General features: G+C 38.9%; 1 protein-coding gene across 7 annotated transcripts in view; it reads right to left on the bottom strand.

Annotated features, from left to right (window-relative positions):
* asb3 (ankyrin repeat and SOCS box containing 3) overlaps positions 1-17,104 on the bottom strand; it is an 85,858-nt gene that overhangs the window by 23,019 nt on the left and 45,735 nt on the right. For all 7 annotated transcript variants that reach the window (XM_072580900.1, XM_072580896.1, XM_072580897.1 and 4 more), the window contains one exon: positions 13,351-13,602. In XM_072580900.1, the coding sequence (XP_072437001.1) occupies positions 13,351-13,602 (252 nt within the window). The remainder of the gene's footprint in view (positions 1-13,350; positions 13,603-17,104) is intronic.

Here is a 17,104-nt window from a genome sequence, read left to right on the forward strand (position 1 = left end):
AACCATTCAGCCCATCCAGTCAGCTCCATCATTTTATCGTGGCTGATAAGTTTTTCCACCCCATTCTCCCCAAAACTGTTGATCCTCTTGACAAACAAGAACCTATCTATCTCAGTCTTAAATATACTCAATGACCTGGCCTCCACAGCCTTCTGTGGCAATGAATTCCACACAGTCACCATTCTCTGGCTGAAGAATTTCTCCTTATCTCTGTTCTTAAGGGTCTTCCCTTTATTCTAAGGCTAGGCCCTTGAGGTCTAGTCTCTCTTATCAATGGAAACATTTTCCCAATGTCCACACTGTCCAGGTCGTTAAGTATTCTGTAAGTTTCAATTGGTTCCCTCCCTCATCCTTCTCAACTCCATTAAGTATAGACTCAGAGTCCTCAAACGCTCCTCATATGCTAAGCCTTTAATTTCTGGGAGTCTCCTCTGGACCTGCTCCAGGGCCAGTGAATCCTTCTTTGGGTATATGGCCCAAAATTGTTCACAACATTCTAAATGTGGTCTGACCAGAGCTTCATAAAACCACAAACATACTTTTATATTTCAGTCCTCTCGAGATGAATGCTAACATTGTATTTGCCGTCCTAACTACTGACTCAACCTGCACATTTACCTTATGAAAAACCCAGATTCAGACTCCGAAGTCCCTTGCACTTCAGATTTCTGAATGTTCTCCCATTCAGAAAATCGTCCATGCCTCTATTCTTCCTACCAAAGTACATGACTTCACACTTTCCCACATTGCATTCCATCTGCCACTTTGCCCACTCTCCTAAACTGTCTAAATCTTTCAGCAGCCTCTCCACCTCCACAGTACTACTTGTCCCTTCACCTATCTTTGTATCGCATGCAATCTTAGCCAGAATACTCTCAGTTCCTTCATCCAGATCATTAAGGTGTAAAAAGTGAAAAGTTGTGGTTCCAACACCAACCCTTGTGGAATATCACTAGTCACCGGCTTCCATTCTGAGAAGGATCTTTTTATCCCCAATCTCCTCTGCCTTTTGCCAGATGGCCAATCTTCCATCCATCCTAGTACCTTGTCTCTAACACCATGGGCCCTTGTCTTACTCAGCAGCCGTTTTTCTCTCCGAAGTGTCTCGAGCTAAAGCCTTACAACTCACCCTGTTACCAACAAATTTTCCATAGCACATCTCTCTACCCTCCTGACTATTTTCTTTGGTTAGAGAAGGAGGGAAGGAAGGAAAGAAACACTACAGTGATGTCTTCACCAGGCAGGCAACATAACGTGGTGGACTCTCTATCCTGCTTACAAAGAATACTATCTATTTCCCTAATTATAGAGTCCCCTACAAATGCCACTTGTCTTTTTGCTCTTTTAATGACTTGGATGTAAAGTCACTTGATGGCCCCCTACACTAGCCTGCTGCAGAGACTTTGGAGAGAGACTATAATGTTTGTCTTTGTAACTTGCTGATCTATTTGTGTATAGCTATAACTTAACTTTTTTTTTCATTTTTCTATTCTGCAACTATGGATTGTAACTAGGTACCTTTGTACCTAAGATGGTGCTGTAAGTGGCAACTTATAAACTTTTCATTGTACTCTTTTGAATATGTGACAATAAAGCTAATTCAATTCAATTAAACATAAAAGGTATACTTACTTGCGAATGACACAAAAATTGGTGATGCCATTGATACTGAGGGAGAACAGTCTCAGGTTACGGTCTGATATTAATCATGGGTAACCTGGGCAGAGTAATGACAGTGGAGTTTGACCCTGGTATGTGCAAAGTGATGAATTTTGGGAGGTCTAATAAGGGAAGGACATATACGATGAATGGGAGTCCAGAGTAACAGCGGGACTTTGGTGTACAAATCTATAGATCCTTTAAAGTGTCAGCATAAGTGGATAGGGTGGTGAAGATGGCATATGAAATGCTCGCCTTCATTATCCAGGGCATAGAATATAGGTGCAAGGAAGTCCTTACAACTTTATGAAACATTGGTTAGGCCATGGATGGAATACTGCGTACAGTTGTGGTTGCCACACTATCAAAAGGACATGATTGTACTGCAGGGGGCGCAGAGGAGATTAATCAGGATGCTGCCTGGGATGAAAAGTCTCAGTTATGAGGACAGACTGGAGCAGAGGTTATTGAGAGATACAAAATTATGAGAGGTTAGTCAGAGTAGATTTTGATAATTTCTTCCCCATGGCAGATGTGTCTAAGACCAGAGGACATAAGTTTAAGCTGAGGAGCAAGTGATTTAGAGATAGGACAAAGAATTTTTTCCACCCTGGTGGTAGATATATGGAGAGTGCTGTCTGAAAGGATGGTGGAAGCAGATACTCCTGCAACATTTATAAAACACTCGGATGAGTACTTAAAATGCTGGGGGAGGTGGACCAAGCGCAGATAAAGGGGATTATTTGGTGTTTGCTTTTTGGCATAGACATAGTGGACCTTGGGACCTGTTTCTATACTTGTATCTCAATATCTTCCCTATCAATGTCCTCCGGCTCCACACATAGATTGTCCCCTTGGTCCCTAAAGTCTTATTCCTTCCCTGGTTATCCTCATCCCCTTGATAAACTTATACAATATTTTGGAATTCTCTCTAATCCTATCCATATTTTTTTTTCCATGTCTCCCTTTGCTCTCCTACATGCTTTATTCAGATCCTTCCCTGCACTTTCTACACTCCTCTAGGGCTTCTCCTGATTTGCTCACTTAGTACCTTTTAAAGCCCTTTCTTTTACTTTTTATCCAATCCTGAATATTCCTGGACATCCATGAACTTGTTGCTCTTACATTTCACTCAAAAGGGAACATGTTGGGCCTGTATTCTGGCCCTTTCCATTTTGAATGCCTGCACTGTTCTGCTGTAGATTTACAGAGCAGCTGTTCCTAGTCTATTTAGACCAGATGCTGCCTTATTTAATAAAATTTACCCTCCTCCAATCCACAACTCTTTTTTTGGGACTCTTTTTTTTCCTTTTTGATAACAAACTTAAAATGTATGGTGTGGTCATTACTGTCATTAAAATGCTGTCTCACAGCCACTTCAAACAACTGTCTGGCTCCGTTCCCCAAAATTAGGTCCAGCACTGCAATGTCCTCTGTTGAATATCCCACATGTTTACATAAAAATCCTTCTAAATACTCTTCAAGAAATCTGCACCCTCTAACCACTTTACAAGTGTCCCAAATCATACTGGGGAAGTTGAAATCCCCCAACTTAATTACCCTACTATTGTTTTTAACACATCTTTGTGAATTGTCTACATATCTGCTCCACTCTTGCCGGCCAACTGTGAGTTTATAACATTCTCCCAGCAATGTGATTGTTCCCTTTTTATTCCTCAGTTTTCCCTACAAAACCTCATTTTTGGACTCTTCCAAGATATCATCTCTCCTTACTGCAGTAACTGACTCCTTAAATAATAATGTGAAACCATCTTCGCTTTTACATTCCTGCCTTCTGCTACCTTCTGATTCCATTCCCCAAAATGTTGAGTTGTCAGTCCTGTCCCATCCTCAGCCATATCTGTGATTGCAATTACATGGCATTTCACATCAATCCACACCCTTAACTTAACTGATTTACCTATAACACTGCTAATATTAAAGTAGAAGTCATCAAACTTCGCCTCACTCCATAGAAACATATCATGGTTGAACTCCCTTTATGAAAGTATGCTGTATCCCTCTTGTAGTAACACTCTGTCTCCTCCTCTTGCCAAACTAGTTTAAGTTCCTCCCAGAAGCCTAAGCAAAACTATCTGCAAAGAGTTGGTCCCATTCTGGTTCAGATGAAGACCAGCCCACTTGTACAGGTCCCATCTTTTCCAGAAATCCAACAGCCCAAAACTTCCCTCCTGCACCAACTTTTGAGCCACACATTCAACTGCCCTATTCTCCCATGTCCATACTCACTAGCTCATGTCAACGGGAGTAATTCAGAGGTTACAAACTTTGAGGTGCTGCTATGTTACCTACTGCGTAACACCCTCATTTCTTGATGCAAGACCTCATCCCACAATCAAAGTATCTTGTTGGTACCAATGCATACCACTGCCTCTGCCTTATTACTCTCCCCCATTAGGATGCTGTGCAGCTGCTCAGTTACATTCCTGATCCTGGCACTAGGAAGGCAATACACCAACCTGGAGTCATATCAGCAGCTGCAGAAATGCTTGTCTTTTCCCCTAACCACTGAATCTCCCATCACTATCATGCCTGCTTTCTTCTTCCTCCTGTTACGTATTGTCAGGCTGTTTGTGGTGCCAGAAGCTTAGCACTATCTGCAATCCCTTGAGGAACTAACATCCTCATCAGCTTCCAAAATGGAAAACCAATTTGTGACAGGACCCCAGAGGTTCCTGCACAACTTGCCTGATTCTCTTTGACAGCCTTGTGGTCACCCATTCCTTTCTTTCTTCCAATCACTTGAACTGTGTTGTGACCACCTCTCTAAACATGCTATCCATATAACTTTCAACCTCACAATGTGTCACAGTGTCTCCAGGAACAGTTCAAGTTCTGAATCATGGAGCTTAGCTTTCTGCCATTGAGATCATATCCTAGTCACAAGGTCATCTACGATGTCAGTAGGGTCCATAACTTTCCAAATATAACAGGTTGTACATTCCAGTAGGCTAACCTCACCTGCTGTGACTTAAAGTTGATATTACTCAGGTTACAAAGTCCTTACAACCAATAAATCACAAAAGAAAGCTCTTCTCCTTTGCACTGAAATCCCACTGTGCTCCAAATTCACAAATACACTCTGACTGTACCTCCCTCAGGAAGTGTTCTCGCTCCCAACTGCTCGTGTGAAGTACACTGAAGGATCTAGTCTAATCTCCTTGTAACAGGAAAGGTTAAAAAATGTCTGAATAGAGCTTTCCAAAATAAGAGGTTTTGATACAGCAAATAGGAAAGAATAATCCTTGAACAAAAGGGGCTAATAACTCAAGGTCATGAATACAAAATCATTGGAAAAAACAATACAGGAGGAGAAGTTCAAGAGAAGTATTAAAATTTAAGAGTTATCAGGATCTGAAATGCTGCTTCAGAAAACATGATGGAAATGGAAGCAGGACAGAATCTGGAACATGAGAAATTTACAGGATTATGGACAAGGATGTAGTGCAGAAAACAAGCTACTGGTCTACATCTATACTGCAAACTTCCCAAAAAAAAATTCTCTCTTCAAGTTACAAGGACGTGTTCATCTTGGTCTTAGGTTCAAGCACTAACTCACAGCATTTAAAATGACTAGATGAGAAAATATTATTGAATTAACCAAATGGACTGATTCAGAAGTAATGGGTAATTCCTAACAATGGTCTATGTCCCTTTATCAAACAGCTAAGCTGACTCCTGCTAACCTGTTCCAAAAAAAAAGACAAAATGACAGAAAGAAAGCTTGTTTGATTGGAATAATATCAAGTGTTCCAACAGGAACACTGACTAGGCCAGTTAATACTAACTTGATTCATTGTACAGCAATAAAAGACAAAATATTACTTCCCCAGGCCTTATTTAGAGTTGGTGTCACTGAACCACCACCTAGTTAAACAGGGTTTGTCAACAGCATTTTGTTGCCTGGATGGATTAGATCTCAGATTTATTAGATCTCTGAAACTGGTCTCAATGAGTGTCAAATTAGACCAAAGGTGGATTTTATAACAATAGGCATTAGTTTCTGGTAAAAGGTAGAACAGGTACTTGGCTGTAGTTAGAGTCATAGAGATGTACAGCATGGAAACAGACCCTTTGGTCCAATCTGTCCATGCTGATCTTATATCCCAATTTAGTAGTACCATGTGCCAGCACTTGGTCCATGTGCCTGTAAACCCTTCCTATTCATATACCCATCCAAATGTCTTTTAAATGTTGCAGTGTACTAGCCTCCACTGCTTCTTCTGGCAGTTCATGGTTTAGTTAAGAAAAAGAAGGAAGCTTATGTCAGATATAGACAGGATAGATCGAGTGAATCCTTAGAAGAGTATAAAGGAAGTAGGAGTATACAGAAGAGGGAAATCAGAAGGGCAAAAAGGGGACATCAGATAGCTTTGGCAAATAGGGTTAAGGAGAAACCAAAGAGTTTTTACAAAATACGTTAAGGACAAAAGGGTAACTAGGAGAGAATAGGGCCCCTCAGAGATCAACAAGACAACCTTTGTGTGGAGCTGCAGGAGATGAAGGAGATACTAAACGAGTATTTTGCATCAGTGTTTACTGTGGAAAAGGACATGGAAGCTAGAGAATGCAGGGAAATAGATGGTGACATCTTGAAAAGTGTCCATATTACAGAGGAGGAAGTGCTGGACATCTTGAAACGCATAAAGGTGGATAAATCGCCAGGACCTGACCTAGAACTCTGTGAGAAGCTAGGGAAGTGATTTCTGGGCCCCTTATTTAAGATATTTGTATCAACAGACACAGGTGCCATTAATGTACCACTTTTTAAGAAAGGTGGTAAGAATAAGCCAGGGAACTATAGACCAGTGAGCCTGACGTCGGTGGTGGGCAAGCTGTTGGAGGGAATCCTGAGGATTTACATGTATTTGGAAAGGCTAGGACTGATTAGGGATAGTCAACATGGCTTTGTGCATGGGAAATTATGTCTCACAAACTTGATTGTGTTTTTTGAAGAAGTAACAAAGAGGATTGATGAGGGCAGAGCAGTGGACGTGATTGATGTAGACTTCAGTAAGGTAGTCGACAAGGTTCTCCATGGGAGACTGATTAGCAAGGTTAGATCTCATGGAATACAGGGAGAACTAGCCATTTGGATACAGAACTGGCTCAAAGCTAGAAGACAGAGGGTGTTGGTGGAGGGTTGCTTTTCAGACTAGAGGGCTGTGACCAGTGGAGTGCCACAAGGATCGGTGCTGGGTCCACTACTTTTTATTATTTATATAAATGATTTGGATATGAACATAGGAGGTATAGCTAGTAAGTTTGCATATGACATCAAAATTGGAGGTGTAGTGGACAGAGAAGAAGGTTACCTCAGATTATAATGGGATCTTGATCAGATGGGCCAATGGGCTGAGGAGTGGCAGATGGAGTTGAATTCAGATAAATGCGAGGTGCTGCATTTTGGGAAAGCAAATCTTAGCAGGACTTAATGGTAAGGTCCTAGGGAGTGGTGCTGAACAAAGAGACCTTGGAGTGCAGGTTCATAGCTCCTTGAAAGTGGAGTCACAGGTAGATAGGATAGTGAAGAAGGCATTTGGTATGCGTTCCTTTATTAGTCAAAGTATTGAGTACAGGAGTTGGGAGGTCACATTGTGGCTGTACAGGACAGTGGTTAGTCAACGTTTGGAATATTGCGTGCAATTCTGGTCTCCTTCCTTTCAGAAGTATGTTGTGAAACTTGAAAGGGTTCAGACAAGATTTACAAGGATGTTGCCAGGGTTGGAGGATTTAAGCTACAGGGAAAGGCTGAATAGCCTAGGACTGTTTCCCTGGAACATCAGAGGCTGAGGGGTGACCTTATAGAGGTTTATCAAATCATGAGGGGAATGGACAAGATAAATAGACAAGGTCTTTTCCCTGGGGTGGGAGCGTCCAGAACTAGAGGGCATAGGTTTAAAATGAGAGGGGAAAGATATAAAAGAAACCTAAGGTACAACTTTTGCACGCAGAGGGTACGTAGTACAGAATTGAAGCCTAGTAAAAGGCCAGAGATCTCTTTCAAAATATGACCACCTGGTAAAGTTAAAGAATACAGTGGAAACTAACCTTTCATTAGGCTTGCAATGCGAGCAGCATCAATTGTTGTAATTCAAAAAGAAACCAACTGTAACTCTGCATGAAAAGTTTTAGTTTATATCGAACAGGAACAAAAGATAAAATCAAGGCAACAGAACAGTGTGTCAGATCTCCCAGGATGGTCATCCAATCCTTTCCAAGGAACATGTACCTGTATCGACTATTAACTCAAATTAAATTATTTGATTGTAATATTTTGCTACAATTGTATTAATCATATGTAATATCTATAATGTTGAAAATAAATCTACAAATTGTGCTCAATCAAATTTTTGCATCAAGAATTCATTTTAAAATAGCTAATATAGACAGCCAAAAGCATATGGTCCAGTCTGATCAGCAGCATGCTTCTGGCCATTTGGGTTAAGCAAAATAATCAGTCGTACTGATGCTTGAACAAACAAGGAAATTAATTTCCTAGTGATAAATTATATTACATTGCACTAATTTATGCAACAGTGAATTCACCCTACAATTGTAGACAGATTATTTACCTCTGGACAGCAAATCAGCAATAGCAAAAACGATGATCACCTTTTATGTTTATATTGTTGATAATCATGAACCATTGACAAATAATCAACCAAATACATAGCTGGCATTTACTATTAATCTGCTTTGTTTCATCACAAATAAAATTACCTCCAAATTGAAAGATCTAAAAGTTAGATTCGTAATGTGCAACCCTTAGTGAAATCTTATGATTGGCAGAAAGTAAAACTGAAATATTTGAATTTTATTAGATAAATTTACTATAATCATTTTTGAGCTGAATATCTATTCTTTAGGTTTGGACATGATTATCACACAAATAAAGCTGATTTCACAACTGATAATAGATAGGTGCAGATACCAGAGTGAAAAAGTGCTGTACTGGAAAAGCACAGCCAGTCAGGTAGCATCCGAGGAGCAAGACAGTCAAAGTTTCAAGCATAAGCTCTTCATCAGGAATGTTCGGGTGCTTGGATGCTGCCTGACCGGTTATGCTTTTCCAGCACCACACGTTTTGACTCTGATCTCCAGCATCTACATTCCTCACTTTCTCATAGGTGCAAATATCCGCCTTCAATGAACAAGATCTGTGACTATGATCTGCTGCTGTCACAGAAGCAAGCAAGCCAAAACATTTCCTACTTTCAAACATTTATTTAAAGAAACATAATCAAACATCTTTTAGCTGCTGACAAACGTGGTAAATTAGAAATCCCAATGCAAACTTCATCAGGAACTCTGGCCTTTGCAGCACTCATTCCACACTCAAGTGCCATAAATTTTTTTTAGAACTTAAAGCATGTTTGCAAAAAATAATCCTAACCAAAGATTAGTTTATATTTATGTCATTAATTGCTACAATTGCTGAAGTCTACGAAGCTCCAGAAATGTAGATACATAGAAAGTGGAAGGAGCTATATTATGTGCAGATGTTCCTCCTTAACTGTACAGTACACTTAATTTGTAGGTAATACTAATTTTCCCAATCATTTTGTGTCTCAGATAAACCTGTCTGCTCCAGCCTGCTGTTTTAAGCTACTTCCATGATTCAGACCAAACAGGTGCTTGGTGGGACCAAGGTATAGTTTGAAGCAGATATTTGTTAAAGTCTGCCTTGTACCAGTCCTAAAATACATATTTTAATCTGCTCAGGCTATTTAGTAGCATTTGGAATCATTCCTTAGTATTCTTGGGATCTGAGAACTAGTCTTCTTCATTTGTTCTTCAAGCAAGTTAGGCATGATGGATACCATATTTGGTATTCTGGATAATAGTTCCTCAAATGGATAAATACATCTTCATTTTTGCATTCTTCGAATATTTTAAAACTATATACATTACTTTTCTCTTCAGAAAAATCAAACAGAAGACTAAAGACTAAATAAACTGTGGACTTAGATTCTTCAATGTCATAGAAACAGTCATAGAGTCATGCAGTCATGGAAACATGCTGCATGACTTTTCCTATTCACGAACTTACCAAATGTCTTTTAGATGTTGTAACTATACCCACATTCACCACATTCTCTGGCAGTTCATTCCACACACGAACCAATCTGTGTAAAAAGCATTGCCCCTCATGTCCTTTTTAAATCTTTCTCCTCTCACCTTAAAAATATGCCCTCAAGTTTGAACTTCGCCATATTAGAGAAAGGACCTTTATCATCTACCTTATCTATGCTCCTCCTGATTTTATACACCTCCATAAAGTCACCCCTCAACCTGCAGTGGAAAAAGTCCCAGTCTTTCCAGTCTACTTCTTTATCTCAAACCCTTCATTTATGACAACACCCCTGTTAATCTCTTCCGAACACTCTCCAGTTTAATAATCTCCTTCCTAGAACAGGATGACCAGAACTACACACACTACTCCAAAAGAGGCTTCACCAATAACCTCAACATGATGCTCCAACTCCTATACTCAGAGGTCTTAATAATTAAGCCAAGCATGCTAAAGGCCTTCTTAACCACCCTGTCTACCTGCGATGTAAATTTCAAGAAATTTTGTACCTGAAACCCCGAGAAGTCTCTGTTCTACAATACTACCAGTGTGCTACAATTAACTGTATAAGTCCTATCCTTGTTTGTATTACCAAAATACAATACCTCACATTTATCCAAATTAACAGAAATAAATGTCTTTTTGGTGTTTAAGTATGTTAATTTTCAAGCAATTTTGATGAGTTAACAACTGCATTAAAAAAAATAAACATTTAACAGATTAGTTTGTTGTAAAAAAAAGTACACAAAATAAACCAAATGACTGGGCCTTGAACCAAAAGTAAGATAGGATGAGCCTTCACAATAAGATTCTTAAAATAAACCCTATCGACAGATATCAACATTTTCTTTAAATGCTGGAGACTTAAAAAGAGAACCTTATCTGCCCAGTTCTTAAGGGTCACTGGACCTAAAAGGTTAAGATGTTTCTCTCCACAGATGCTGCCAGACTTACTGAGTTTTACCAGCAATTTGCTTTCGTGACTTTATCTGTGCTCTCTGGTACACCGAGTTAGAGATATTGTTTGCAAATAAAAATGTTGAGGCTTTTTTTATATAAGTTGCACAACGTACACAGGATCCTTCAATGTTGGTTCAACTTCTGCTATATTCCAGATACCTAGCACTTGAATCTTCTCATGACAAAGACTCATGAAAAATACAAACAACATTTTTTAAATATAGCGGTGTCTGGAATAGATAGAGAAGAGTGAGACATTGATTAGAAGCCAAAAATGCCAGAACCCTATTCCAAACATCTAAGACTGGCTATTCCACCTGAAAGCAAGGGGAAGATGGACACTTTGCTTACTCCATTTGAGGCTCAATATCAATATGGAGGAGGAGTATGAGAATCACCAACCAACATTGTTGCTGACTGAGGAAACCTGGATGATACAAAATAGCTACAAAGTCACTTGAGGAACTTAAGTACACCCCACAAGGGTGTTTGGTTGATCTGAAACACCAAAGACAATGATAGACAAACACTTTAAAATCATTCCACTTATGAATTTTTCCAGAATTTTTAGTATCTTAACCAGGTTTTCCTGAGTGGCTATACTGAAACCACATTTTATAGCCTACCTTCCAATGGAGATCCAAGATGCATCCATATTAGTATGAAAATTTTCTTTCATTGAAATAATCTAACATTGGGTTCTTTCACACTTCAGAGGCATAGCATTTTTGAAATCAAGCACCACTATTTTGAGTTGTCACAGAAATTAAATATTTTTAAAAGTATGCAAAAGTTCTAATGCACGTGTCTTTTAGGCTCAGGTTGCCAGAAAGAATGGGCCTGTTTCATTACCTAACAGTAAACAGACAAAATAAATAGATTCTAGCTACAGATAAGTAATTATGAACTATCGTCATATAACTGTACTAATTAAAACTCCATTCCTTATAAACTATCACTCTACACATGACAAACACGACAGACGCAAAAAGAAAATGGATGTTATGGGCAGAGGGAAAAGACTGGGAAGTGGTTGTGGTCTACACGGTTGCTGAGCCGATCCTTTTGCTAATCAGACCATTGCTCCTTAATTTTCCTTTTTCAGGTACTTGCTCAAAGGAGGCACAATAATAAAAGTCTCTAACTTATTAAAGTCAAAACTTACAGCAAGTGACGAGGGGAAACAAACTGGCTGTATTCAGACTTTAGTGTTTTTTAAAATGACAGAGCAGAAACACAGATCCTTCTTTTCCGAAGATCTGATTGCTTCTGAACTGAGCATTCATGCACCCAAGCTGTTCGTCTTTAGGAGCCAATTTCAGGGTTTTTGGCAAGGAGGAAACCTTCGTTGTTGCTAGATAGTCATTAATTCACAGATCAATTACTTACTTGTTCCTGGACATACCTCAATGGTCGGTTCTACTATAACGCAGTAGTTCCATTCTCATGCAATCCCGTGGTATAAGAAAATCACAAAATAGCAGCACCATTTAAACTAATGGGGCCAGAATCGCACTTTAACCAATACATGCTTTAAAAGTTTGTGCTTTAGAAACAGAGTCCCCAACTCGTCAATCATGTTATAGCAAATTTGTATTAACGAAACGTGCATTATAGCAAAACAACCTGTATCTGTAAACACCCTTTCGCTCTAATTTGCCTGCAACCTGACTTTCCCCACTCTATGCACTAATAGCTAATCAAACAGCACCGACAATAATTGTCAGGTAATTTGCTTTTAAAAAGTGTGGCAATCCTTGACTTTTAGATCAGCCCTTCTCCATTTCAGTACACAATCAAAAATATCAAAAAAAAGATACAGTCTTTATAACACTGCATAAAGTCATGGTCAAATCTCAGCCTGGATTATAAGCCTGCTCTGACACTGTTAAGAGGACTGTCTGATGAGAGTGAGCAATTTATACACCTGGATTTTCCTTTTACACACATTGCACTGACAATCTCAGAAATATCAAACTGCAGATTTGAGTTTTGATTCTTAATTGCATATTTTCCTTGTGTTATTTTCTTCTCATTGTTTTTATGCAATGTAACTGACACCAAAAATAACCTAAAATAAGGAAATGTAACAGGTAAACCATTACTGAGACATGTATTTCAGGGTTATAACAGAAAAAGTGAGTTTTTAAATTAAGTTACCCATTCCAATGAAACAAGAGTAAAGATCAGATATTGGATTGTGAATGATGCTTTAATTTATATAAACAAAAATCTAACTATAACATGAGAAATATGCTTTGTTACTGACCTGCAAAGTTACACTTCTGCTTGATCTAATGTTACCATGCATACTAAATGGTTAATACCATAATCTTAAATTGACCACTACAAATCAACCAGACACTCCTGTATATATACACACGTTTTAATCAACGCCTTTGGAATACCAGCCTCTTGTCTACAGTTAGTCTTGGCTATGTTATCCTTTACCAAATGAAGCTTATAAATAATATAACATTATATTTAACTAAGAGCTTGAGGATACAAACAAGTGATCCTGAATGATAATGTGTTGACTTGCACATCTATTTTCTGTATTATTTTAACTTTAAAGAAGTCATTTACTGTTTATTTTAAAATTAACAAGCAGATGCATCTCTGAATGTGTTACTTACCACGCTTCACTAAGCAAATCAACAGGATTCAATCCAGCTAGTAATAGGTGAGGCAACCACTGCTTGTACTGATGTCCTGATAATAATCCATATTTTACAATATCAGCCAAATGAGTGCCTGATGGTAATGTATAACCCTGTGCCAGAAGAAACTGCAGCAGATGGAAGCACTGATATTGCAGGCAATAACAATAATGAAGACCTGTTACAACAGCTCCAGCTTTAAGAAGGATGTAAACAAGTGCAAAAAACCTAGAGAATAAAATAAATGGAAAAATTAATCTAGCTTCTTGAATCATATGAACAACAATTTTTTTTTCCCAGGACATCCAACTATCTTCATAATTTGTCAGTTAAGCTATTCCCCAAGGTTGGTTAACAATGAATAAATAAATCTACATGCAGTTAATCATTTTACATATGCACATCAAGCTGAGAAAAGTCACAACTGGCCTGTTTTGCCAGATGCTATGATAAAGCCAATGGCATCTGTCTCAAACATATGCTGAAGAAAGCAAATTTTAATTTTGGCTCTGTAACAATAAAGAGAAATCCCTGCAGTGTAAATTGTTCAATAGCATTCTCAATATATCAAAAATATTAACTTTGACAACACAGCCCTTTAACTTAAATGAAGAACATATTACACCAGACTGCTAATTAATCAATGAAAAATAAGATAATTGAAAGGTGTATTTCCCTTATAAGTGTTAAATGCTGATATTACTAATTTGGAAATAAACATTCTGTTTCCTTTGAATAAATACCTTAAAGAAAAAAAAGTGGTCAAGAGAGTAACCAGGAATCCCAAGGCAAAGTGGTATATTGTACAAAACTTTTTTTGAGGCAGGAAGCAAAGGTTGATAGTAGAAGGGTGTTTCTGTGACTGGAAGTCTGTTTCCTGTTGGGTTCTACGGGGCTCAGAGCTGTGGCACTTGCTTGGAGTTGAATATCGGTGGTACGGTCAAGAAATTTGCAGGTGACACAAAAAGTGACAGAATGGTAAATAGTGAGGAGGATAGCCATAAAGTGCAGTAAGGTATCAATGGACTGGTCAGCTGGGCACAGCACTGGCAAACAGAAGTCAAGCTGGAAAGGTGCAAGATAATGCACTTGAAGAGGGCGAACAAGGCAATAGATTATAGTATGAACGGTAGGATCCTGAAGAGGACTGAATGTCAGAGGAGGCTTGGCATGCAAGTTCCTGAAGGTTGTAAGCCAGTTAGATAAGGTGGTTGAAGACACGTATGGGATACTTTCCTTTTATTAAATGAGGCTACAAGAGCTCAACGCTTATGCTTAAACTTTACAAAGTGCTGGTTAGGCCACAACTGGAGTACTATGTGCAGTTCTGGGTCTCTGAGTATAGGAAGTATGTGATTGCATTGGAGAGGACGCAAGGATTTACCAGGTTGCTACTTGGGCTGGAGCATCTGAATTATAAGGAAAGACATGACATGTTGAAGTTGTTTTCCTTGAGCAATGATATTTGAGAGGGGGCTGATAAATGTTGAGAGACATAGATACTGTAGGATAGGAAGGAACTTTTTTCCCCCATTAGTAGAAGGGTCAATAAGTAAGATTTAAAGTTAGAGGGAGAAGGTTAAGACTCAGGTTGAGGACAGAGAGAGCACGAGAGAGGATTTCAGCAATATTTAGATATACATTAGCATTGCTATAGTGCCAGGGATATTAGCCAAAAGCTAGAGACAGGGATTAACGTAGTAATTTCTTTATTAACCAGTATGGACAAGATGGGCTGAATCATCTCTTCTGTGCTGCAAACAGCTATGAGTCCCATGTATACTCTTTGCATCCTGTTTGTTAAACTATCCTTTATAAATGCAAGTATATCGCCATCAACCCCAAGAGCCCTTTCCTTGTGTATTAATCTTTTGTAGGGCAACTTATACCTCAGATTACAAGAGGATCTTGATCAGCTGGGCCAATGGCAGATGGAGTTTAATTTAGATAAATTCCAGGTGCTGCATTTTAGGAAAGCAAATCTTCGCAGGACTTATACACTTAATGGTAAGATCCTAGGGAATGTTGCTGAACAAAGAGTCCTTGAAGTGAAGGTTCATAGCTCCTTGAAAGTAGAGTTGCAAATAGATAGGATAGTGAAGAAGGCGTTGGTATGCTTTCCTTTATTGGTCAGAGTATCAAGTATAGGAGTTGGGAGGTCATGTTGAGGCTATGCAGGACAGTGGTTAGGCCACTTTTGGATTATAGCATGCAATTCCGGTCTCCTTCTGATCGGATGCATGTTGCAAAACTTGAAAGAGTACAGACAAGACTTCCGAGAACGTTGCCAACGTTGAAGGATTTGAGCTATGAGGAGAGGTTGAATAAGCTGGGGCGTTTTCCCTAGAGCGTCAGAGGCTGGGGGGGTGACCTTATGGAGGTTTATAAAATCATGAGCAGCATGGATAGGGTAAATAGACAAGGTCTTTTCCCTGGAGTGGGGGAATCCAGAACTAGACGGCATAGGTTTAGAGGGAGAGGAGAAAGATGTTAAAGGGACCTAAAGGACAACTTCTTCACACAGAGAGTGGTATGTGTGTGTGGAATGGGATGCCAGAGGAAGTGGTGGGTGCTAGTACAATTGCATGGATGGCTATACGAATAGGAAGGGTTCGGAGGGATATGGGCTGGGTTCTGACAGGTGGGACTAGTTTAGGTTGGGATGTCTGGTCGGCATAAAAGAGTTAAACCTAAAGTCTGTTTCCGTGCTGTATGACTATGTGTTTCTTGGACTCAGAGTGCATTAAACCTCTGGTGCCCCTTTATTTACCCACTGGTTACATCCTCAAGAAACCACAATAAATTTGTCAAATGGGATTTCCCTTTTGTTAAAACCATACTGATTTTACGTAATAGTACAATATTCTAAGTATACTGTTAAAACTGCCTTAATAATAGTGTTCAGTCTGTTTCAGGTGATGTATATCAAACTAACTGGCCTTCAGGTCCCAGTTTTGACTATCTTTCTACACTTGAATACCAGTATTGAGTTTGCTAACTTACAATCCACTGTGGTAATTCCAAACGTAGGGAATTTTGGAAAATCATAGTCAGCACTTCTACTGTCATTGCAGCTCACCCAAGGATGTAAACCATCATGTTCTGGGGGATCGGTTAGATTTTAGTCCGTTTGGTTTCTTCAGCACTTGTTCTCTGCTCAAATACCTTAAATTCCTTATTCGGCTCAGATTGAATTTTTTAACTACTCTTTCTTATATACTTACACAGGGCTTAAAAGTTGTTTTTATATTTTTGGTACATTTGCGCTTATCATACTTTTTCCCCTTTTTATGAAAATTGTGATGGTCGTCTGCTGGGTTTCTAAATCGATTACCGATTACTGTCCTTTACAACATTAGACATGTCATCTTTAAACCTAATACTATTCTGCACTTACCTAGATTGTCACAAATAGGTCCCTTGCTAAATTTTATGGTTCTTAATAAATGCATTTTTTGTTGAACAGTTTGAATTGTTTCTTTAAATATTTTTCATGGTTTATTTGCAGATGACCTTTAATCAATAAACTGTAACAGTCCTCCCTTCAAATCTTCACAACCGGCTTTAGGACCCACTTTAACACACAGTTAATGGGTACATACAAACTAATAAAGATTAAGCTGAAGACAAGATAATAGTATAAGAACAGCTAGTTCCAAACAGCAGTTTAAATTACAAATATGCTAAAATGATGGCTGAACCAATTTGATGAAACGCTTCCCACCCTCCC

Source organism: Chiloscyllium punctatum, chromosome 11 (genome assembly GCF_047496795.1).
Source record: "Chiloscyllium punctatum isolate Juve2018m chromosome 11, sChiPun1.3, whole genome shotgun sequence".
NCBI classification, from domain to species: domain Eukaryota; kingdom Metazoa; phylum Chordata; class Chondrichthyes; order Orectolobiformes; family Hemiscylliidae; genus Chiloscyllium; species Chiloscyllium punctatum.